A 26,068-nucleotide genomic window follows, 5' to 3' on the forward strand; every position below is an offset into this window, starting at 1 on the left:
CATTCCGGCGCCTGTTTGGGTACACGGAGGGAGAATTCAGAATGTCCAAATTACCTATCAGCACATCTTTCAGGACTTGTAGGAGGATACCGGAGCACCCGGAGGAAACCCACGCAGATACAGGGAGAACATGCAGACGCCACATAGACAGTGACCAAAGCTGGGATTCGAAGCTGGAACCCTGGCGCTGTGGAGCAACAGTGCTAGCCACTGTGCTGCCCCAGGGGAGCTGACTAAAAGCAATAGACTGAGCAAATGGGATTTGAGGACACCTTTAAACGTGCAGAAACAAATGACAAACATGTGAGGGTATTCTAACAGAGCAGGATAAAGGACGAGGAGGATGGCATGTAGATAACGTGGCTTAATACTGACTGCCGGATAGGGTTTTGGACTGAAATAGTGCGATATTTCAATCTCCTACATCAATCATCTCTGAGAAAGCTCCCTGAGTGAGAATGCATATTTAGCACATTTAGTACGGGGTAGTGCTGTGGTATGGCAGTGTGGGATGTGGCTGTGGTGGGCATCAGGAAATGTGTTGAAATAAAAACAGAAAGAAGAGTCATATTAACATTAACTCTGTTTGTCTCTCCATTGATGCTGCCAGACCTGCTGAGTTTTTCCAGCATTTTCTGTATATATCACAGCTCACAGCATTCAGTATCTTACATGTTGTTGTGTTATACATTACGGGCTGGATTCTTCCGCCCCACCCGCTGCAAGATTGCCACGGGCGAAATGCAGACAATGGAAAAGTCCATTCACCTCGGGCTGAATTCTCTGGTCACTGGGCTCGGCTGGAGAATCCCGCCCCACCTATCTGTTCATATAAAAAAACTCAACCACTCCCTATCCCGCCAACTGTCCCCTCTCCCTCCCCCAGATGTCTGAAGTGAGAGAAAGATTTTTTTCCTGACAGTCACCGAATCAGAAATTTTTAATGCTTAAAATTGCAAGTTCTGCTGGCAATACATTGCCTAGCCTGTGACATGCCGTTTGTATGCCTGACACCAGACTCCTGAAGCAATCGCTCTACCCTCAGTCGCGGCAGGAGATGCCCATGAGGACGGAGGGAATATTTTAAGGTTGTCCTCAAAGCATGCCCGAAGCAGTCAAATGTCCCCACTGACTTGTGGTAGACCTTGGCTCGTGACCGACCAAAATGGAGAGAGGGTAATTGGGATGGCACCGAACACATGGAGAAACTGTGTCAGGAGCATACAGACTCAAAGTCAAGGCAGTGGAGGGGATGCAAAACCCTCCAAACAACCAATCCACTCATCAAGCTCCACCTGTTGCACATATGGCAGAGACTGCAGATCGCGCATTGACCTTATAAGCCATTTCAGAGCCCAACGATCTGGACTGGGAGCAAGTCATCCTCAATTGTGAGGGACTGCCTCAGAAGAATAATTTTGTGGTGGGCACAGTCAAAGAACAGGGGCTTGTTGCAGCCTCATCTCACATTCAGTAAGGTTTCATTATAGGAACAGAATTGCTGCCTGAACTCAACATTCATGGGGCTGGATTCTCCATTTCAGCGGCTAAGTGCCGAATCAAATGGAGAATTCGTGGGCGTTTTATGATGTCAAAATCGGCACCGAAATCACTGATTCCGAGGACATGTGGGGGGCCAAAAGCGGTACCGGGTGAAGCTCCTGGCTCCTGCGCCAAAAATGTCCTGGTCCCTGCACGGCGACGACCTGCAGCGGTCGCGCCTACGACATGGTGCCAGACGTGCGTGAACCCGGCCCACCACCCGCGACCCCACAGGCCCCCCCATTCCCCTAGCCCTCACGGAAGCCTCCCCGGCGAGCAGCACGGATCCTGGCTGAGTGTGGCGGTGCTGGACCCAGTCCCCAGCTGCCATGTCGGGTTCCTGGCTGCTGAGACCACATGTCAACCGTATGGTAGGGAACCGTATGGTTGTGGGCAGCACGGTAGCATTGTGGATAGCACAATTGCTTCACAGCTCCAGGGTCCCAGGTTCGATTCCGTCTTGGGTCACTGTCTGTGCGGAGTCTGCACATCCTCCCCATGTGTGCGTGGGTTTCTTCCGGGTGCTCAGGTTTCCTCCCACAGTCCAAAGATGTGCAGGTAGGCGGATTGGCCATGATAAATTGCCCTTAAGTGTCCAAAATTGTCCTTATTGTAGGGTGGGGTTACTGGGTTATGGGGATAGGGTGAAGGTGTTGACCTTGGGTAGGGTGCTCTTTCCAAGAGCCGGTGCAGACTCGATGGGCCGAATGGCCTCCTTCTACACTGTAAATTCTATGAACTTGGCCCATCAGGGGCGGAGCATGGCGGGAGGGCCTGCCGATGATGCGCCAATGCCGTTGCAATGGCGTGCGGCACAATTACGGCACTTCCAAGGGGACGGAGCATGGTTGACCAGCGCCAAACCGGCACCTGCCCCGATTTGGGTGTCGGAGTGGATCCTCTGCCCAATCGCCAATTACGATATTGGCATTGGGCAACGGAGAATTCCGCCCTTGGCGTTTATGAATGATTGGTTACAATTAATGAATCTTAAATAAACTAGTTCCACAGTAGAATTTCCACGTTTGCTGATGACATGAAACTTGGCGGGAAAGTGAGTGGTGAGGAGGATATTAAGAGGCTCCAAGCTGACTAAGACAAGTTGAGCGAATGGACAAATACATGGCAGATGCAGTGTAACGTGGATAAATGTGAAGTTTTCCATTTTGCATGGAGAAATTGAATGGCAGAGCTTTATTTAAATGGTGAATAGTTTGAAAATGTTGACGTACAAAGAGACCGGCTGTCCTTACACACCAGTCACTGAGAGCAAGCATGCAGGTGCAGCAAGCATTTAGGAAGGCAAATGGTATGTTGGCCCTCATTGCAAGAGGATTTGAGTGCAGGAGCAAGGATGTCTAACTGCAGCTGCACAGGGCCTTGGTGAGACCACATCTGGAGTATCGTGTGCAGTTTTGGTCTCCTTATGTAAGAAAGGATATATTTGCCATAGTGGGAGTATTGCGAAGATTCACCAAACTGATTCCCGGGATGGCAGGATTGTTGTACTAGGAGAGATTGGGTTGACTGGGACTGTATGAATTGGAATGCAGAATAATGAGGGTATCTCATTGAAATGTATAACATTTTGACAGGGCGTGACAGACTGGATGCAGGGATGTTCTTTCCACTGGCTGAGGGGAGGAAGGGTGTCTAGAATAGGGGTCACAGTCTCAGGATATGGGCAGACCATTTAGGACTGAGATGAGGAGAAACTTCTTCACTTAGAGGGTGGTGAACCTGTGAAATTTTTTAGCACAGAAGGCTGTGGCGGCCACGTCATGGAATATGTCGAAGAAGGAAATAGATTTCAAGACACTAAAGGTGTCAAGGGGCATGAGGAGAGCATGGGAGTATGGCGTTGAGATAGAGGATCAGCCTGGGTCATATTGAATGGCGGAGCAGGCTCGAAGGGCCGAATGGCCTATTCCAGCTCCTATTTTCAACGTGTCCATGTTTCTTTAAGCAAAGTCAGTAAAACATTGGCCCGGTGAGTCAACAAACTGCGTTGAAACTAATCCCAAAAACAATGTAAGAAATTGATTTGTTCAAGACCTGATGCTCAAACACGAAACACTTCAAAGACTGTTGGCTTTTTAAATCAGGTTTGTTTTCCCCTGAGCTGCTGTCTGGGAGGCTGATGTTAGCAATTAAACCATAGCTGGATTGGGAGTGTCAGAACTTTTGGGATCCTTGTTCTGTCACCTCAGGCAGAAAATAATTCCGATTGGTCAGAAGTTTTTTTTTAAAAAGTAAACTGATCCAGTTTCTCTTGTGAATGAAAACAATGAGATTTAATAAATACATCCCAGTTTGTTACTGAACTACAAAGGAAATAAAACCAGGTTCGCTTTATATGTTCCTTTTGAACCTCTGAAATGAATTAAATGCCACTAATTATCATATGGGGGAAATAAAGGCAGAATTGTACTGATTTACAGGGTTGTCGGATGCTGGGGACATCTTCGGATCCAGATCCCGGAGATGCCCAGGTCCTGACCATTTGCAAAAACCTCTTAGAGCTGGCCAATTAACAGGCTGCCCCTGCATGCCTCCTCCAATTAGGGATGGCAGGTGAGCCTGACAGGCGGCAGAGTCAATTGGAGTGCCCAAGGCTGTGGGCGGCTGGTAGCTGCACAGGGATAAGTGGGTGCTTCCAATGTAAATGGGAGACTGTGAGGGCACCTCTATTCCTCATGTATGTGCAGCCCTTCAGTGACCTGACCTGTGCTTGAGCAGGGACCAGTTTTCAAATCGGCACTGACCTACTTTATTTTCCTACTATTACCCTTGACGTTCTGGCTGTTGCCGTGCTGTCTGTTAAGTTGGCCAATATTGGTATCCATCTCAACCCTTCACATAACATGAAACCCCGTTTCCAGTCAAATTTCAGAATTGTCTAATTTCACATTAGAAACATCATCTGCCCATAAATCAATCCATTTGTTGCCTTCAGATTTTAATTTTTCATTACCCTCCTTGCTCTATCCTGGGGGGTGGTGGGTCGTGTCAGGGGGTCGAGCGATTGGGATGCCATTTAAAAATGGCATCCCGATCTCTTCCTGCAGTGAGATCACTGGTCTCGGTGAGCATTCCCCGCTAAACACCCGGCTAATCACGCGTGGTATGGGGCTCTTTTCTCATTTGGGTAGATCGCACCAGTAAATTTTCTTTATGCAGTTCAAGACTTTTGTACTGTTAAAGCTCAATGCACTGTGTGTGCATAAACAAGGCATTTTGTACGTGAAATGATTCAGAAAAAGTCAAAAATTCGACTGCAAAGCCTTACTCTAACACAGCATGTGTTGCAGCCTCTGAGTGGTAGCGATAGAGGAGCAGACAGTGATCCACTCGAAACATGCCTCCTCCTTTCCGAAGATTTTCATAGAAGAACAGCAAATCTTCAGGGACACCCTGCAGAAATAGATGAGTGAGAAATCAGCATTTCCAACATGAGAGCATTGGGCATGGAAGTCATGCAAGACCGTAGAAATGTATCAGTAATGCTCAAGGGGCTGTTTCATTCATCGTCTGTTATTCAAACAATCTGCACCAGGCCCACTGGGAACTGATCAATGAAGAGACTTTTCTATGCTGTCACGTGAGTTTCTTACTGGAGAGAGGCTATTTTCAGATATGCAGCAGTTCAAGCCTCAAAGCTACCCTGTATGCATATTCCTGACTTGGAATGGTTTGGGTTGGAAGTGTAGAAACCATAACTGTAACCCAATTATCATGGCATGCTGCTAACTGGCAACTCAAGTGCACCACTGGTTGCATCATGGTGATGCAGCAGTTCTGAAGGAGAAACTAATAGGCTGGACCTTGTCGTTGGCAATAAATGAACGTCAACTAGCCATTTGTTACATTTACAATGGCAAGGAATGAGAGTCCATACTTGTAAAGTTGAATTTTCAGTGCTGGAGAGATTGTTTGGCAGTAATTAAGATTAGCATGCTGTTAAAATGGCATTTCTATTGGAACTGACACGCCCTGACATTTTCTGGCCAGCTTACTTCATATATTAGAGGTAAATAAAGGAAAGTCATACTGGTTCGGGTATTTCAATAACTCATACAGCTTCTGGAGAAGCAAGGTCTCAGTCTGGAAATTCCTGATTTATATGTCCAACTGAACATGTGCAGCCACTGGAAGTTGTTGTCTGATTTGTACTTCAATGAAGGTAGGTGCCATTACCCTCACTGTTTTCCAAACATGTTGACAAATTACAGAGTGGCTTTGGCAAGAGGCCTAAAGAATTGCTATTAGTCTATATTCCCAACAGGGTGATGTTTATGACCCAATACCTCATTTCATCCACAATGACCCAAGACCTCATTTCATCCACAATGTCCTTGAACATATTGTGCCTACAAGTTGGGCTGGATTTACAATGAAACACACTGCGCCCTGGCACGGTGTCCTCAAAGGCAGATGGGCCCCAAAATTGAGACTCTTTGATGTCTTTCATAGCCATTCAGTTAGAGACATACATTGCAAACCTGCCCACAAATCAAAAGTCAGTCAGTATTCTCAACCAAGCACAGATGAGAGGGCAGGTTTTATCTGATTCGCTACAGCTTACAGTACTGCTCAGATGCTGCGGAGACATTCACCCCTTCATGGCCAGATTACCCATGCTGCCTGTGGCCAGCCGTCCACACAGCGGGGAGCGTTAATACAAAATCAGGGGAAGACCCATCCTGCGGTGCCTGATGGAATGCAGTGGGTGTTGGAGGCCAGTGTTCAGGAGTTTTAATCTGAGAAAGTGTGAGCGGGAACGGTTGTCACGCAGGCCTGTCTGGAGTTGGAGGTGCGCACCCGTAATTCCCAGCCTCAGCCACACGAACCAGTACCGCAGGCATTTAATCACCTCTGCCCTATCCCCACTCCTTCAGCAACCCCCATCCTCCTCTCCTTCACAACCTTATTCCCCCCTCCTTCACTCCCCCATCCCCTTCAGTCATCATTCCTCCTTCACCCCCCTTCACGCCCCCATCTCCTCTCCTTCACTACTCATCCTCTCCACTTCACCCCCATTTTCACCCTCCTTCACCCCCATTTCCACCCTCATTCACCTTCCATTTCCACCCTCCTTCTCCCCCATTTCCACCCTCCTTCACCCCTATTTCCACCTTTCTTCACTCCCCAATTCCCCGCTCCTTCACCCTACCGCATCCCCCAGTAGGAAAAGGCCGATTGTCATTTTTGTGTATGTGGGAGTGACAGTGGGAGTGGGACTGACACAGTCAGTGCCTGTGTGTGTGTCTGTGGGAGACTTGTTTGTCTCCAGAAATTGGCTCCGTACTTTCAGGTGTGAGCCCATATTACAGATGCCACCTGACATTGTGAAGCAGTTGGCTACTGGAAGTCTTTAAGGGGCAGCTGCCATTGTAGTTGGATGTGGCATACAGAAGTGCACCGCCATCTCTCTCTCGAAGAGAGAAGCATATTCTGCAGGTAAATCCCTCAACGTAACACTGAGGCAAGACCAAGTCAGTCCACTTGAAGCCTGCATTCCTGCAGAAAGAACAGTGCATTCTGTTTTTCGATTAATGGCCTTTGTGTTATCGTGAGCAAAAGCTAATCAGGCAATGCGCTCTATTATAGAATCGCAACACCAGTGCTGCGACCTCTTTAGACATCCCACCTAATAAATATTTTATAAGGATCAAGACTTGGGTCATGTAATGCCAAATTCGTCAAGAATATAGTTGTTTTTTTGGATATTAAAATTATTGTCAACCATGTCATTTATCCCATTTGAAACACAACAACAATACCTAAAATTCGCTATGTATATTATGAAACAATGATAATTTGTCAGGCGCTAGGGTGTGTTATCATATTCAATAGATAGTATGGCAGGGAAAAGCTAGTTGAGGGTACAGGCAAGGATTCTTTCCTTACGCAACATGTTGGGAAGTAATGGATTTAATCAGTAGCAGTACATCTGAGATAATATCTGATTTCCATGTGGGAACCATAGAATTTCACAGCACAGAATGAAGCTACTTGGCCCATCATTGCAAGTGCACAGCTCTCAGACACAACTATCTACATTGTCCAATTTTCCATTCTTCTCTTCTGTTATTTCAAATCTGAACCATATGATGGATTCTAAACCAGCCACTGTTTCTGGTGGCAACATTCCATGTCCTAACAACCCCTCAACTCATATCCATAGTCATTGCGTGGGATTTTCCGGCCATTCCCTCTGGCGGTGGAGGGCGTAAACAACGGGAAACCCCATTGACAGTAGCAGGACCAGAAGGATCCCTTTGTCAGCCAATGGCAGGCTGCTTCTCCCACTCCCAAGACACATTCATTCGGGGGGGGGGGGGGTGTAATCCCACCTATTGTATCATCAGATTTCATTGGTTGAGAAAACTTGATACCTACAGTAAGAATGAGTTCAGTTTTTAGGTATAAGGAAAGGTTTCAAAAGTTGAGACTGGGGTGTGCTGGCTGATGGAAATAACTTTGGGTGCAATTTAGCGACCCCATTGCGCCTGACACAGATCTGAGCGCAACGGGTGAATCACATGTGAGCCACAAATCGGCCTTCTTGCAGGGCTGATTGTGAATCGCCCAGCAAGATCTACATCTCGCCCTCGCTGTGATAGATCCAGATCTGAATATTTAAATGAGCCTTATGGCTCATTTAAGGACCAGGACGGCGGATTCACCCAGCACCCGGGACTCACCGACTGTGCGTGGGAGACCAAGCCAGGGGGACATTTAGTACTGGTCGACACAAACGTGGACCAGCCATGACCGCAGCTGTGGAGCGGTGTCTTGCAGGCCCTGTGGTGGTCGGGGAAAGGGCATGGTGGCACCCTGGTATCTGAGCGCCTTGGCACTGCCCGGGTGTCAATGCCAGGATGCCCAAGTGTCGGTTAGCGCTGCCAGGTGTCAGGGCCGGAGGTCCTTGCCAAGTTGAGTGAGGGTTGGTCGGTTCCCGGGGAGGTGAGGGAGGGCAAAAGAGCAGGGGGTGGGGGATCAGGACTGCCGGACAAAATGGCACCCTTTGAAGCTCGCCAGCAGGAAATCCCTCTAAGTGCGACCTCGCCAGAGAGTATCTTCCTGATGTAAAAAAAACAACAAAGTGTATTTGGATAGCGGGATAGCGAGATGCTTCTTGGCGCTGAAACACCCCACTAAATTCGCCATTGAGTGGACTTTAACTTCAGTCTGCTGAAACGCGCTCTTTATTTTTTTTCTTAAACTTATTTACATCTATAGTTAGAAAATATTGTTATGCCCTTTTCATAAATAGGAGAGTATATGCTGAGCTGAAATCTAACTTTCTTAATGAAAGTACATAGGGAAAGTCACCTAAAAAATAACTATTACACTAAATATAATATGGAGATGTCAGCACTGGATTGAGGTGGGCATAGTAAGAAGTCTCACAACACCAGGTTAAAGTCCAACAGGTTTGTTTGAAATCACAAGCTTTCGGAACGCATTGACACCCGGGCACCCTAGCATACTGAAAGTGCCAGCCAGGCACACCAGGGTAGCACTGCCAGGGTGCCTGACTGGCAATGCCAAGGTGCTCAGATGCCAGGGTGCCACCATGCCCTTTCCCCAACCACCCCGAGGTCTCCAATGGCCTGAAAGACACCCCTCCCCCAGGCGCTGTTATGACTGGTCCACGTTTGTGTCGACCACTACTAAATGGCACCCTGGCTTGGTCTCCCAACACTAAATTGCTCCTTCATCAGGTGAAGTGGCGGCAGATTCACAATCACGACATATGTAGGAGAGACACAACTGCAAGATAATTACAGTTAGTAGGATTCTACAAACCTGGACCGTATGGTGGGGGTTACATGCAATGTGACATGAACCTGAGGTCCCGGTTGAGGTCGCCCTCATACGTGGAAGCCATCTTGGAGAATGTTTACCCAAAGATCAGAGGCTGAATGCCCTTGACTGCTGAAGTGTTCCCCGACTGGAAGGGAACACGCCTGCCTGGTGATTGTTGCACGGTGTCCGTTCATCCGTTGCCGTAGCGTCTGCATGGTCTCGCCGATGTACCATGCAGCGTAGGAGGTAGACAACGTTGGCCGAGTCGCACGTGTATGTACTGTGTACCTGGTGGGTGGTGTTCTCACGTGTGATGGTAATATCCATGTAAATGATCCGGCAGGTCTTGCAGAGGTTGCCGTTGACAGGATTGTATGGTGTCGGGGTCGCTGTTCTCCTGAAGGCTAGATAGTTTGCTGTGACCAATGGTCTGTTTGAGGTTATGCAGAATCCTACTAACTCTCCTGATTTGAGACAATTCACACCTCGATTACCTGTGATTATCACTCACACCACTCACACTGTCTGTTCCTGCAAAGATTTGTTTACTTGAAAAGACTCACATTCCAACCATTCTGCACATTCCAAGCTGCAATTATCTTGCAATAGTATCTCTCCTATGTATGCTGTGAGTGTGAATCTGCCTCCACTTCACCTGATGAAGGAGCAGCGCTCCGAAAGCTTCTGATTTCAAATAAACCTGTTTGACTTTAACATGGTGCTGTGAGACTTCTTACAAAATATAAAACATTGGCAACATTGTATACATTGGTATCAGATACAGCTGAAGCTAACTAAAGCCACAATTGAATGCCAAAAATGCATTGGAAAAAAAAAACAACTAACAGGTGGCATCCCTATAAAAAAGTTATATAGGTTCTAAGTTATTATCTAAGTTCTAAGTTATCTAACTTATCTAAGTTATCTAAGTTCTAACTTATCTAAGTTATTATCTAAGTTCTTAGAAGTGGTCAGAAAAGCCATATGGGCCTTTTGAAAGGTTTCGCATGGTGGTCATGATTGAGGAGCAGGATATGGCTGAAATGTAAATAAATAGGTTTTGTATTAATTTTAAACATTGAAGATGATACAGTAGGAGGTACAAATGTTTTAGGTATTAAAACTTTGGATGTAAATATGTAAATGGTAGCTCGGTATGAGGCACTGAAGATCGATCAGGTTGCTGGACCTGATAACATTTTCAACCTTAAATGCTGTAGAAAATTAGGGCGCGATTCTCCGAAATGGAGACTGTTCGCGCCATCGTGAACGCCGTCGCATTTCATGATGGCGCAAAACGGGTGCGGGGACTACGGGGGCCAGCATGGAGAATTGGCGGCCCGGCCGCGGATAGTGGCCCACGACCGGTGGCGTGCCAAACGCGCCGGCGCAAATGGCGCGGATTCTCCACACCTCAGAGAATCGCGGGCCGGCGTCAGGGCGGCGTGGCGCGGTTGCGGCGATTCTCCGGCCCGGTGCGGGCTGGGAGAATCGCGCCCATAGTCAGGTACTCTGCAGGCCATTAATTTTGCTGACTAATAATTCTTTGAGACTTGGGCCGGGATTCTCCAAAATCCCGGCTCAGTGCTGACACCTGAGTAAGTGCCGATTCTCCGGTCGCCGGAGAATCGCGTCCCGGCGTTGCGGGAATTTTCGGCGTCAACGGAAGTTCTCCGACCCGGCGCGTGCTCAGAGAATCCCGGCCCTGGACTAGTTTGAATTGACTGGAGAAAGAGCTTGATGCATGATCGCTTGCACAAATGTGCCAAGTCCCATTCATTGATATCTGCTCAGGAACATAGGAACAACAGTAGGCCATTCAACCCCCTGATCTTGCTCTGCAATTATGGCTGATCTGTATCTTGTTTTACCCCGAATATTTTGTAAGTAAAGCTCTGTAATTTATGTTTTTAACGGGTTTGAATTGCACAATTAAACTGTTGCATACTCAAATCCTGGCTATGCTAAAGACTAATGCTTAAATGATTCATGGTTTGAAATACGGTGCCAACCAACACTAATAATTTTCACTGAAAACACATAGTTCCACTGACATTTGGGAACTCAAATGTAGGAAATAATGTAAAAGAAGATTGTCAAATTATATGCCGATATTGTTTTCTTCGAGATTTTGCACCGTATAATTTCCCACCATGCCACTGGAGATGAGGTGGGGTAAGGTCGGAGACAGTGATTGTGAGGGTAGTCAGGGAAAGAGAGTGCCGCCATGCTCTCTCAGGTTTGGGTGGGGGGAGACAGTGCATGTAGGGCAAGAGAGAGCGCCTGCGAGGGGTGGGGCGAAGAGGGAGTGTTCGTGTGGAGTGGGGGGGAAGAGAGATTCTACATGGGGGGGGGGTCGGGGGAAGAGAACATGTTTGTGAGGGGTGGGGGGGGGGAAAGAGAGTGTGTGCAAGGGGTAGGCGAGGAAGAGAGAATGTGAGGGGATGGGCTTTGGTCTTCAGGCTTTGGTAAGGGGTGGCAGAAGAGAAGGCGGGAGACATAGATTGCAAGGGTGATGGTGAAGAGGGAGTGTGTGCGAGGGCTGGGAGGGAAGAGAGCATGTTTGTGAGGGGTGAGGTGAAGAGAGAGTGTGTGTGAGGGTTGGGGCGAAGAGGGAGTGTGGGTATGGGGTAGTGAGGGGGCGAGTGTTGGGGGAGAGGTGCATGGGCTTTGGCCTTCAGATCCCGGCATGCGGTGGTGGTGGGGGCCCTAATAATGAGGCTGAACATAGGGCCTCACTAACTGTAAATCCGCCTCTGCCTGCAAGATCCTTCCCTTTTCACAATTCCTTGTTTGCATCCTTTTGCTTAAGATTCTGTCCTCCCCACAGCACAGAAACGGACCTAACCACAATGAAACAACATCCTCTCACAGTGGTTCATTCTCTCTTCTCATGCTCCTCACACCTCTGCAAACTCAGAGTCGGCCAATCACACTACCATTCCCAAGTCAAGAATATCCATGCAGGGGGGCTGTTTTGAGTGTTGAACCTCTGCTCATTTGAAAACAGCCAGTTTCTGTTAAGAAACCCATGTGGCCGTCTCTTCAATCAGTGCCCAGTGGCTCTGGTGCAGTTTGTTTGAATATCACAGTGGTGCATGAAGCAGCTGTTTGAGCATGACTCTTAAAAGCCTTTGACAAGGTGCCACACAAAAGGTTGTTGCATAAGATAAAGATGCATGGCATTAAGGGGAAAGTAGTAGCATGGATAGAGGATTGGTTAATTAATAGAAAGCAAAGAGTGGGGATTAATGGGTGTTTCTCTGGTTGGCAATCAGTAGCTAGTGGTGTCCCTCAGGGATCAGTGTTGGGCCCACAACTGTTCACAATTTACATAGATGATTTGGAGTTGGAGACCAAGGGCAATGTGTCCAAGTTTGCAGACGACACTAAGATAAGTGGTAAAACAAAAAGTGCAGAGGATACTGGAAGTCTGCAAAGGGATTTGGATAGGCTAAGTGAATGGGCTAGGGTCTGGCAGATGGAATACAATGTTGACAAATGTGAGGTTATCCATTTTGGTAGGAATAACAGCAAAAGGGATTATTATTTAAATGATAAAATATTAAAACATGCTGCTGTGCAGAGAGACCCGGATGTGCTAGTGCATGAGTCGCAAAAAGTTGGTTTTCAGGTGCAACAGGTGATTAAGAAGGCAAATGGAATTTTGTCCTTCATTGCTAGAGGGATGGAGTTTAAGACTAGGGAGGTTCTGCTGCAATTGTATCAGGTGTTAGTGAGGCCACACCTGGAGTATTGTGTTCAGTTTTGGTCTCCTTACTTGAGAAAGGACGTACTGGCACTGGAGGGTGTGCAGAGGAGATTCACTAGGTTAATCCCAGAGCTGAAGGGGTTGGATTACGAAGAGAGGTTGAGTAGACTGGGACTGTACTCATTGGAATTTAGAAGGATGAGGGGGGATCTTATAGAAACATATAAGATTATGAAGGGAATAGATAGGATAGATGCGGGCAGGTTGTTTCCACTGGCGGGTGAAAGCAGAACTAGGGGGCATAGCCTCAAAATAAGGGGAAGTAGATTTAGGACTGAGTTTAGGAGGAACGTCTTCACCCAAAGGGTTGTGAATCTATGGAATTCCTTGCCCAGTGAAGCAGTAGAGGCTCATTCATTAAATGTTTTTAAGATAAAGATAGATAGTTTTTTTGAAGAATAAAAGGATTAAGGGTTATGGTGTTCGGGCCGGAAAGTGGAGCTGAGTCCACAAAAGATCAGCCATGATCTCATTAAATGGTGGAGCAGGCTCGAGGGGCCAGATGGCCTACTCCTGCTCCTAGATCTTATGTTCTTATGGGTAACGTGCTCAAGGTTCTCATGGAAATGCTGATTTCATCCCGATCTTTTTCTGTCGGGTGTCCCTAAAGATTTGTTGTTCTCCAATGAAAAGCTTTGGAAATCGGAACCAATGAATGACAGGTAAAGAAACATCCGCTTGGAAGTGAGATGATGGCCAGAGAGGCAGATGCTTTCGGTGGCAAGGGTATGAAACTTGTATTGGGTGCCAAAAAGCATTGGCCTTTGTCTGTCCATTGTTTAGCTGGAGGAAATTACAGCTCATTTAAGACTAGACGCGGGACAAAATGTCCAATAGCATCAGGGCAGTAGGAGGACTGGTAGAGCCAGTGGAGAGGCCATGAAGATGGTTATCATTGGGGTATATGTGGGAGCTGATCCCAGGCAACACATAGAGGAGGAAGAGGAGAGGAGTCAAGAATGGATCCTTGAGAGATTTAGGTGAGGTGGAAAAGAAAGCTATTGCTGGTGATCCTCTGGCTAGAAAGACATGGGTAAGTCTGGTCTCCAGTGTGGCCATTCCACGCTGAACTGGACAATGGGGGAGAGGTGTCTGGAGGAGGGTAGTGTAATTTTCCACCTCTGAGTTTGCAGTAAGTTTGAGAAGAATGAGGAGGGAGAAATAACCAACGTTGGGGAATGTTGTTCAATTGTGGTTAGGTCCATTGTTGTGATTTGGGGAGGACAGAACTTTGAGCAAAATGATGCGAACAAGGAATGGTGGAAGGGCAGGAATCTTGGAGGCACAACATGTTCAAGGACATTGGGGAGGAAATGGAGTCTTGTGTCATATGCATCACTCTGTTAAGAGTAGAGACTGATAACGCTTCTTTGGGCCTCTTGCCAAACCCACAATGTAATTATACACCAGGAACTTGCTCGGACTAATCTAGTTCGAGCCTGCTTCCAGCTTTCAATCTCAGAACAGGCTTGAAATTTAATTGCTATTTTGAAGGTTTTAAACTCGCAATACGGGGAATCAAGGGCTTAATTCAAATATTAAATCTATTTATGATGTGTTTCTGGTTTCTTCATTGGGCACCAGTAGATGTTTACCATGTCACTGATTGAATGAACATGCTGAGCATCTGCACTTTGACCCAGATCCATGTCTGATAAGACCATGTTCCAGTTTAGACCATTAAACACTTGCCCCATTCCCTACAGTCTCACCAAGCAGCTGAATGACGAGAATGAACAAGCAGGTTTGTTTCCTCTTTTCCAACGTTCAGCGTTTGAGGTGTCGCACAGGTAACAGTCCAGCCCCTTGGTGGTGCCTGCTGGGCTTGGCTTTTCTGGGAATTGCTTCAATCAAAAGTGCAGGCTTAGAACTAATTTACCTTTGTGCATCAAAAGGTAGCACTGGGCGAAAAGGATGAATTCTTCTGAAAAAAATTCCCGGTATGTTCCTCGGACAAACTGACCTTGATTGTAGCAGGAATGGACTGTAACGATCAGGGAACTGCATCACAGCCAGCTTTCCCTCCCACTCTTCCGACAGAGCATGTGTTGTATCTCAGCCGTCCTGACACTTTGAGCTGGATCTGCAACTCTTCACTTTCGACCTTGGCAAGCTGTCCCTGTGTGCATCAATTACTGCACTTTTCTGGTTACATCAAAGAACCAGCAACTCCCCATCAACCAGGATCAATCCCAATTAAAATAAAATTCCTTTGCAGCACAATTTATTTTAGTACTTGGCATTTGAATCCTTTTGAAGTAGACATTAATGAATCTGTGATACGATGGAACCATTAACTTAACACTAACATTCAGAAAATAGGTGCTGTGGATAAGGCACACGATGATTTATTTCAAATTTGAGTGAGAGTTTTTTTAAATGGGGGGATTTTATTATCTAAGGGTCACGTAGCTTTAGAATTTCCCCCTCTCTTTTTAACTTTCAGACTGGGCCATACACCAATGCTTTGATTTTAAAATTCTTATCCTCCTGTTCAAATCCCTCCCTTTCTCTGCAAGCTCCTACAGCCCTCTGAGGACTCTATTATGTTCCTGAACTCTGGCTTCTTGTGGGTCCTGATTTCCATCGCACTACCAAAAGGATAAAGAAACTTGCTTGTTAATTCTCGTCTTCGGTAATCTAGATCCTTCGCTTTACATTTCTCTCCCCAAACCTCATTATTTTTCTCCAACTCGCACTCCTCCTTTAAGGCACTCCTTAAACTAACTTCTTTGACTAAGGGATTGTTTGGTCATCCACTCTAAAATCTCCTGCATTGGCTCAGTATTAGTTTTTCTCTGATTATGCTCCTGTGAAACACTTCGGGATGTTTTCCTACATTGAAGATAAATGCAGGGCATTGTTGCTACTGATGAAATGTTGACAGTCTTCTTCAAGGTCACCATTAAAGTCACTCTGCAGTCACTGAACTGGACCAGCCATATAAATACCATGGCTACAAGAGCAGGTCAGAGGCTTGGAATTTTGCAGTGAGTAACCCACCGCCTGACTCCCCAAGCCTGTCCATCATCTCCAAGGCACAAGTCAGGAGTGTGATGGAATACTCTCCACTTGCCTGGGTAGGTGCAGCTCCAACAGCACTCAAGAAGCTCAACACCATCTGGGACAAAGCAGCCCGTTTGATTGACACCCCATCCACCACCTTCAACATCTACTCACTCCACCAGTGGCACACAGCAGCAGCAGTGTGTGTCATCTACACGATGCACTGCAGCAACTAACCAAAGTTCCTTTGACAGCACCTTCTAAGCTTGTGATCTCTACCACCTAGAGGTACAAGGGCAGCAGATGTACTGGAACACTAACACCTACCAGTTCCCTTCCAAGCCACACAACATCCTGCCTTGGAAATATATTGCCATTACTACAATGTCGTTGAGTCAAAATCTTGGAACTCGCTTTCTAACAGCACTGTGGTTGTACCTACGCCAAATGGACTGCGGTTGTTCAAGAAAGCAGCTCACCACCACAGTTTCAAAGGCAGTTCGGGATGAGCAATAAAAATGCTGACCCAGCCAGTGATGCCTACGCTATGAAAACAAATTAAAGTTGTGCCTCAGAAGGGTGTGGTGTGGAAATCTAACCTAATGCAGCATTGATGTGAAGTGGACTGGTGGGTAGAGGGGAGCTCCAGAGAAAGTATCTCACAACATACTGAATTCTGGGCAACACAAGACACGTTTGTCTCCTATTCAGCTCAGTCCCTGAGACCTGACCTTTGCCTGTGATTCCCGGCCTATGCTTTCAATGATGCCACAATATGCGGTTGCCCAAAGGAGCCCGGGTACTTTCCCACAGGGAAAGAGCAAAGGTCCCACTGTCCCAAATGCTATTGTGCGTATTTAATGCACAAGTCAAATTCCTGTGGAAATGTAGCGTTGTTAAATTGAGGGGTCAAAAATTTTTAATGAGCGACATGACTTAATTTTGTTGCATGTCTCCAAGCGTTAACATTCAAATTAACTGAATACCTTTAAAACTGCAGAGTTGCCAATGATTTACTCAGTTCAGTAGGGAACTGTGTGTCTGTTTTATTTGTTTCTGTGCAAACTGTGAGGTAACCCGGATGCAGGCCTGCGATCCTTTCCGTTCAATTTATTCTGAGCGGACAGCAGTACTCACTTTTCCACCTTCGTCAAACGTCCCAATGCGGTCAAACCATTCCCGAGAGCAGAACCAAGTTGGCATGATGACAGTGGGACCATGGGAAGTGAACACCTGCCAAGAGGAGAATGAGTTTTGTTAAACAACCTGCAGATTAACTGCCCCACCATGCACCTGAAGTTTTCTACCGACGAGCAGCCGAACCATTTTACTTTTAAAATGTAACTCGACCCGTGACTTCTTTTTGTATCACAGTCTCCTATTCCTTTGTCCATCTGTTTCCATGCTGCTACCCATTTCAAGAGATGCCAACTGCTACCTAGGTGTGATCCCCCTCTTGATATTTCTTCATGGATCTCTGCTCGTCTCAGCTTGGGTGGTAAATTGAGAAGATTGGCTATCAGTCTTAGACTGACCCTAATCTGTGCCATTGACTGCCAATACAATATTAACCCATCAGAACCACCATTTTAAACATCAAGACAATTACAGAAAAAGGTGCATTTCTACAATTTTCACAAATGCCATCTGCAAGTAAGTACACAAACAGGAGGATAAGGCAAATTAATGTGTGGCTGGAAAGATGATGCAGGAGACATTTATGGGACACTGGGACTGTCTATGGGGGAGATGGCACAGGTACAAGCCGGGCAGGTTGCTCCTTAACAGAGCTGGGACTGAGTTCCTTGCTAGTGCTGTAGGGAGGGCATTAAACTATCTTGGCAGGGGTGTGGGGACTAAGGGAGAAGATTAGAGAGGAATAACAGGCGTGGAAATGACATCTCCGGGCGGCGCATGCGCGGGAGCGTCAGCGGCCGCTGACAGCTTCCCGCGCATGCGCAGTGGAGGGAGTCTCTTCTGCCTCCGCCATGGTGGAGACCATGGTAGAGGCAGAAGGGAAAGAGTGCCCCCACGGCACAGGCCCGCCCGCGGATCGGTGGGCCCCGATCGCGGGCCAGGCCACTGTGGGGGCACCCCCCGGGGCCAGATCACCCCGCGCCCCCCCCAGGACCCCGGAACCCGCCCGCGCCGCCTTGTCCCGCCGGTAAGGTAGGTGGTTTAATTTACGCTGGAGGGACAGGCATTTTAGCGGCGGGACTTCGGCCCATCTGGGCCGGAGAATCGAGCGGGGGGGGCCCGCCAACCGGCGCGGCGCGATTCCCGCCAGCCCCCGGCGATTCTCTGACCCGGCGGGGGGTCGGAGAATCTCGCCCCTGGTCGCTGCCGGCGGGAACAGCGCGGGAACGCTGGGGGGGCAGCCTGTGGGGGGGAGGGGGGGTTCCTGCACCGTGGGGGGCCTCAAAAGGGGTCTGCCCCACGATCGGTGCCCACCGATCGGCGGGCCGGCCACTCTGAAGGCGGACCTCCTTTCCTCCACCGCCCCACAAGATCCATCCAACAACTTCTTGTGGGGCGGCCGTGGGGAGGACGGCGCATGCGTGGGGGACGACATTTACGCGGTGCCGGTCACGTCATTTACGCGGCGTCACTTTTACGCGGCACGTAAATGACACGGCGCCGCTCCTAGCTCCCCGGGGGCGGGAGAATAGGGGACTGGGAGCGGCCTCCGACGCCGGAATGAAACACTCCGGTTTTCACTCCGGCATCGGGACTTAGTCTCCCAATGGGAGAATTGCGCCCAATATTTTTCAATCATAACATCAGCATTCAATTTATAAAGAGAAATATTTCTGAAAAGCAGAACGACAGGGAAAAATATCAAAGTTCTAGTCCTTTAAAGTTGCATTAATTGGCATTCCTGATACCCAATTCTTTATAATAATCTTTATTAGTGTCACAAGTAGGCTTACATGAACACGGCAATGAAGTACTGTCAAAAACCCCTAGTCACCACACTCCGGTGCCTATTCGGGTACACTGAGGGAGAATTCAGAATGTCCAATTCACCTAACAATCACGTATTTCGGGACTTGTGGGAGCATCCGGAGGAAACCCACGCAGGCACAGGGAGAATGTGCAGACTCCGCACAGACAGTGACCCTAGCCAGGAATCAAACCCGGATCCCTGACACTGTGAAGCAACAGCACTAACCACTGTGCTCCCGTGCCACCTGGAATGTGTCCAGCTTTTCATAAAGCATCCGTCTATAAGACATAACATCCATATTGCAGTTCATACCAATTTGTAACCCTGTCTGACAGAATTCTTTGGTATGTTCAGCTAGAGATTGTATTTCCAATCTCTTTGCAGCCTGATGACCACATAAACATCATCTAATTTCAAGCTGCTTGAACCAGATGGGGCATATTTTAATCACAAGTGATATAACTATCCCAAAAATTGTGGACACACAGCTTACACTCTAGGTGACCTCATTAGGACAGTTTCAGATTCTGATTCCATGTGTCATAAATAAACAATGCTCTGACAAGTTGGAATACCACACAGCCTTCCTATAATGAAGTTGTTCTTGTGAACTTGACAAAATAAGGACATTGCGAAGGAGTTTTATGTGGTTTTCCTATTGCAGTGACAACTATACACATTGGGCGTCATTCTCCGAGTCGGAGAATGGCCGTTGGCCGCCGTGAATCCCGCCCCCGCCGAAGTCTCCGCTCCCGGAGATTGGGCGGGGGCGGGAATCTGGCCGCGCCGGTTGGCGGGACCCCCCGCTGGATTCTCCGGCCCGGATGGGCCGAAGTCCCGCCCAGAAATTGCCTGTCCCGCCGGCGTAAATCAAACCTGGTATTTACCGGCGGGACCAGGCGGCGTGGGCGGGCTCCGGGGTCCTGAGGGGGGGCGCGGGGTGATCTGACCCCGGGGGGTGCCCCCACTGTGGCCTGGCCCGCGATCGGGGCCCACCATGGCGGAGGCTGAAGAGACTCTCCACACTGCGCATGCGCGGGAAACTGACAGCGGCCGCTGACGTTCCCGCGCATGCGCCGGGAAACTGTCAGCGGCCGCTGACGCTCCCGCGCCGCATTTCCGCGCCGTTGGGGGAGAATTTCGCCCATTATGTCAGTGCTCATGGTACTTCAGACAGTGTGACATTAATGGGCTAATGAACAATACAATGAAACAATGGGGTTACTTCCACAGTATTGCAGCATGTAACAGTGGATGAATGAGGTTGACTTCTTCTTCATAAGTGTGGACTGCATTAATGGTATCAATTGTGGTCCAGCTGGTAACACACTTTTAATTGGATTGAGTTCAAGGTTCTTATGAGAGGCTTATGCCTGTAAGGGTATGAAGGCATATAGGGGTTGAGCAGAAAAACAGAACTAAGATAGAAGAATGACCATGATCTTACTGATTGGTGGAGTAGGCTTGTATATTTCCTGTTCCTATTTCTTATATTCCCATACTCTTATTAACTTGATGTGGAGATGCCGGTGTTGGACTGAGGTGGGCACAGTAAGAAGTCTTACAACACAAGGTTAATGTCCAGCAAGTTTATTTGGAATCATTAGCTTTCAGAGTCTCACCTGATGAAGGAGCTGCGTTCTGAAAGCTAGTGATTCTAAATAAACCTGTTGGACTTTAACCTGGTGTTGTAAGACTTGGGAATGAGGGGCGAAATTCTCCCGAAACGGCGCGATGTCCGCCGACTGGCGCCCAAAACGGCGCCAATCAGATGGGCATCGCGCCGCCCCAAAGGTGCGGAATGCTCCGCATCTTTGGGGGCCGAGCCCCAACATTGAGGGCCTAGGCTGACGGCGGAGGAATTTCCGCCCCGCCAGCTGGCGGAAACGGCCTTTGTTGCCCCGCCAGCTGGCGCGGAAATGACATCTCGGGGCGGCGCATGCGCGGGAGCGTCAGTGGCCGCTGACAGTTTCCCACACATGCGCAGTGGAGGGAGTCTCTTCCGCCTCCGCCATGGTGGAGACCGTGGCGGAGGCAGAAGGGAAAGAGTGCCCCCACGGCACAGGCCCGCCCGCGGATCGGTGGGCCCCGATCGCGGGCCAGGCCACCGTGGGGGCACCCCCCGGGGCCAGATCGCCCCGCGTCCCCCCCCCCAGGACCCCGGAGCCCGCCCACGCCGCCTTGTCCCACCGTTCAAAAGGTGGTTTAATCCACGCCGGCGGGACAGGCAATTTATCGGCGGGTCTTCGGCCCATCCGGGCCGGAGAATCCAGCGGGGGGGGGGCCGCCAACCGGTGCGGCCCGATTCCCGCCCCCGCCGAATATCTGGTGCCGGAGACTTCGGCAACCGGCGGGGGCGGGATTCACGCCAGCCCCCGGCGATTCTCCGACCCGGTGGGGGGTCGGAGAATGACGCCCGAGATCTCAAACATTTGTCTTGGAATAAAGGTTGCTACAAGTCACCACAGTCCCAGGTGACCATAGGCTACTTTCCCCTTTGAGGGGGACTTAACCTGAAGATTACCACACCTCAGGTGAGGAGCAAGGTTGAGAAGACAGGGCCTTCATGAATAACCTCAGCTGGTATGGGAATTGAACCTGCTCTGGGCCTTGCTCTGCATCATGAACCAGCTGTTTAGCCAAGTGAGTTAAACAGGCCCTGGCTTGGAATAGATGTTAAACTAAGGCCCTTCTGCCCTCTCAGCTGGATGTTTAGATCCCATGGCACTGGTTTGAAGAAGAGCAGGCAGCTTCTACCCAGTGTCCTGGCCAGTATATATCCACCAAATAACATTACCGAACAGATTATCACATTGCTGTGGGAAAATGTTCTCTCATGCTTGCTACATTACAACAACTTTTTTTTTGCATTTAAGAAATGTTACATTTCTCGATAAGTGGAGAATGCAGATTTCATATGATACATTTCCAAGATTTGGCTAAATGTGCATAAAATATTTTGTAGATTAAAACAATTGACTGGTTAGTTAACTCAATGCTGTTAGGTCTTGCGAGTGCCGATTATTTGCCATATTTGCTGTTAACGCCTGCTATTACAGAATACTGCTGATGTTGGAAATCTGAAATAAAAATAAAAAATGCTGGAAATACTCAGCAGGTCAGGCATCATTCTGATGAAAGGTAATTGTTCTGAAACATTGGCCTATAACGTCTTGGCGTCCCAGCATTACATTTAGGGGGTACGTAGTGATGCACTGGGGAATCCCTCGAGGATATTCCCCTGTAAGTGTTTACTGGCAATTGCCCAGAAGCGCTAACTTCCTCTGGACCATTGCGCTGGGCTGGAATCAATCTGACAGAAGAGATTTAAATTGCTAACTTTGGATGGTTCTGCCACTTTTACCCTGATAGTTACCCTGAAAAGAGTTAGGATGAAAAAAATCAGTTCTAGTTCCAGAGTAACTATTTAAAAACCAGATCTGGTCTCGCACAGGACACCACCTGCACACAAGACACACCAGAGGACCCACCACACTGCCATCCACGCCCCCCCCCCCCCGCGCCCCCCCCCCCCCCCCCCCCCGGCCTGACCCGGCCCTCCTTCTCTGCGCCCCTTCCCTGTGTGACCCGGTCCGACCTCCACTCCCAGTGTGGCCCTTCCCTCCCTTTGCAACACCCCCTAGCAGTCCACCCCCCCTCCCCGACATCATCCCCCCTCCCCACGGCTTCCCTGGCTGACACCCCCCTCCCACAGGAGATTGCCACTCCAAGGAAATTATGGGCCATTAACTCTTTCTCTCCACAGATGCTGTCTGACCAGCTGAGTCCTCCCAGCCATGCAGTCGCTGTGGAACTTTTTTTGGAAATGATTCCACGTCATAAGATTCTAGACAAAATCAGCATTATTAAATATATTTGCTGAAGGATGAGTACTGGAAGATTGTGGGCGGGATTCTCCGAACCCCGCCGCGTCGGAATTCTCCGAACCCCACCGCGTCGGAATTCTCCGCCTACCCATAAATCGCCCCGACGTGAAAAGCGCCGCCCGCCTCAGAGAATGGCGGGAACCGGCGCGACTCAATGGGCCCCGGGGCCGCCTGAATTCTCCGGCCCGCGATGGGCTGAAGTCCCGCCTGTTTTTTGCCAGTCCCGCCGGCGTAAATTGGAGTAGGTCCTTACCGGCGGGACCTGGCAGCGCGGGCGGCCTCCAGGGTTCTTGGGGGGGGGGGGATCTGACCCCGGGAGGTGCCTCCACGGCGGCCTAGCCCATGATCGGGGCCCACCAATCTGAGGGCGGGCCTGTGCCGTGGGGGCACTCTATTTTTTCGCACCGGCGGCTGTAACGGTCCGCCATTGCCGGTGCGGAAACGAAGAGCTCTGCGCATGCGCGGGGATGACGCCAGCACACGCTCCCACGCATGCGCCAACTTGCGCCGGCCGGCGGAGGCCCTTCGGCGCCGGTTGGCGGGGCGCCATGCCCCTTTCCCGCCGGCCAGCGGGGCGCAAGCCACTCCGGCTCCGGCCTAGCCCCTGAAGGTGCGGAGGATTCCACACCTTTGGGGCGGCCCAACGCCGGAGTGGTTCACGCCACTCCTTCCCGCCGGGACCCCCCGCCCCGCCGGGTAGGGGAGAATCCCGCCCAAAATGTCTGAAAGTATAGCCCTTCCACCTCCAGTATCTTAGTTCCAATGTTGCTTAGACAGCAGGCTAATATTTGCTGGAGAGTATCATAGGCCTCAATTAAAATTAGCCCAGTGTAACGGGGCCTCCGGCTGCAAGTGGTGATGGCGAGAGAGAGCACGAGCAGGGGAACTGGGCGGTCCCGATAGGCCCCTACCTGCAGGGAGCTGAGGGGTGGAGCCATATTCCATGAGGCGAGGGAGAAAATGCCAGGAAAAAGTCAAGCCTAGTGGGTGGCAGTGTGGCAGAAGCATCGGGCAGCTGGAAGCCCTTAAGGGTGGCTGAAGAGCAAGAATGGGGAATAGAACCTAGTCAGATTGACCGACAGTGTCTGAGAAGTATCGTGGACAGAGAAGGGAGCAAGACTACAGCCAGGAGCTGGGAACAGGACATGCCTGAACACGCTTGGTGAGATGGAGCTGAGGAGTCAAGGCCCCAATGAGGACAGAGATCTGGAGCATCTACTGTGACCAGTCTCTGTAAATAGTTGTTTCTTGGAGTTACGTTTCCCTGGCGCGCACAGAAATGGTGATGGCATCGTGGTAATGTCACTGAACTAGCAATCCAGAGGTAAAAGCAAATTACTGCGACTACTGGAGTCTGAAACAAAAACAGCGTGATGAACGGTTACTGCCTTATCATCATGTAAAGTGATGTCCCCTTTCAGACCGGGCTTGGAACCCTGGGGACTCCGCCTCTGGCTCCGCCCATCTGTGAGCCATATATAAAGGGCTTTACACACCCCGCCGGCGCCGGCACCACTACCCCCGGCCCTGCCTAGTCCCCCTGCCCTGACCCGGACCGAAGCTCCGACCGCTGTGCTCCCGGATGTGCCCTCAACCGGGACGTCCGTGCCCGCCGCACCACCGCCCGAACTGAGGAGGTCGATGAGGCAATGAGGATGATCCGGCCACCGAGACGGATGGACCTATGATGGCACTTCACCCCCGCCGGCTCTTTTTAAACAGGGGGTGAATGTGATGAACGGTTACTGCCTTATCATCATGTAAGGTGATGTCCCCTTTAAGACCGGGCTTGGAACCCTGGGGACTGTGCCTCTTGCTCCGCCCATCTGTGAGCCATATATAAAGGGCTGCCTTGTGGGCTGTGCAGCAGTTAGCACATGTCTCAGCTCTAGCATAGTTCTTAGTCTAATAAAGCCTTCTTTACCGTTTACACTCTAAGCGTCATTATTGAGGGTACCTCAAACAGAAAATGCTGGACAATCTCAGCAGGTCTGACAGCATCTGTGGAGAGAGAACGGGGCTAATGTTTGAGTCTGGATGACAGTTTGTCAAAGCTAGAGAGAACTGGAAATAGGATGAGATCTATACTGCAGTGTGTGTGTGGGGGTGGGGTGGTGTGGAGCGGTGGGGCTGGATAGAGGGTCAGCGATAGGTGGCGATTGACAAAAGATATCGTGGACAAAAAGACAAAGGGAATGTAAATGGTGGTGACAATGACTAAGAAGGGTTCTGTGATGTGGAAATGCCGGCGTTAGACTGGGGTGGGCACAGTAAGAAGTCTTACAACACCAGGTTAAAGTCCAACAGGTTTGTATAGCCCCTTCCTCGGGTGAATGAGGAAGGAGCTGCGCACCGAAAGCTAGTGATTCGAAACAAACCTGTTGGACTTTAACCTGTTGTAAGGCCTCTTACCAAGAAGGGTTCTGATAGTGGTACCTTGAGAGATCAGAATATGTTAATTGCAGTACAGAGATAAGCAGTGTGTCAAAGGCCAAATTAGAACAGTAATCCAGAGGGCCTGGCTAAGGCTCTGGGGATACAGGTTCAAATCCCACCACGGCAGCTGGTGGAATTTAATTCAATTAATAAAATCTGGTCTTGAAAACTAATCTTAGTTATGGTGACCAATGAACTGTCATTGATTGCCGTAAAAACTCATCTGGTTCATTAACGCCCTGTTAAGGGAAATCATCTGCCATCCCTACCTGACTTACTTGTGACTCCAGATCCACATTAATGCAGCTGGCTGTTCACTGCCACTTGAAATGGCCTAGCAAGCTATTTAACTCAGTTGGAGGGCAATTAAGCAATGCCCACATCGTGTGAAATAATTTTTAAAAGCCTTCTTCAAATGTTACACTAACTGGGGAACCTAAAATCTGTCATTTTAAACAGAATAAAATAGAAATGTCAGGGTGCTGTACTTAGACTCGAAAAGAAAATAGGATGAAGTTGTATTCCCCCCCCCCCCCCCCCAGGGAATATATGATCTAGATTGCAATCTAAAAAGTGCTCCAATCCTTGACATTACATCATCCATCTCTAGGGTCAGGCACAGAAAATACACATGAACAATCTTGATGCAAAACAGTTAAGTTT

General features: G+C 49.1%; 1 protein-coding gene across 6 annotated transcripts in view; it reads right to left on the reverse strand.

Moving 5' to 3' along the window:
• The window catches only part of b3gntl1 (UDP-GlcNAc:betaGal beta-1,3-N-acetylglucosaminyltransferase-like 1), a 497,156-nt gene that overhangs the window by 113,481 nt on the left and 357,607 nt on the right, over window positions 1–26,068 (reverse strand). For all 6 annotated transcript variants that reach the window (XM_072483146.1, XM_072483147.1, XM_072483145.1 and 3 more), the window contains 2 exons: window positions 17,273–17,368; window positions 4,832–4,956 (listed from right to left, as the gene is read on the reverse strand). In XM_072483146.1, the coding sequence (XP_072339247.1) occupies window positions 4,832–4,956; window positions 17,273–17,368 (221 nt within the window). The remainder of the gene's footprint in view (window positions 1–4,831; window positions 4,957–17,272; window positions 17,369–26,068) is intronic.

This window comes from Scyliorhinus torazame, chromosome 18 (genome assembly GCF_047496885.1).
Source record: "Scyliorhinus torazame isolate Kashiwa2021f chromosome 18, sScyTor2.1, whole genome shotgun sequence".
Taxonomy (NCBI): domain Eukaryota; kingdom Metazoa; phylum Chordata; class Chondrichthyes; order Carcharhiniformes; family Scyliorhinidae; genus Scyliorhinus; species Scyliorhinus torazame.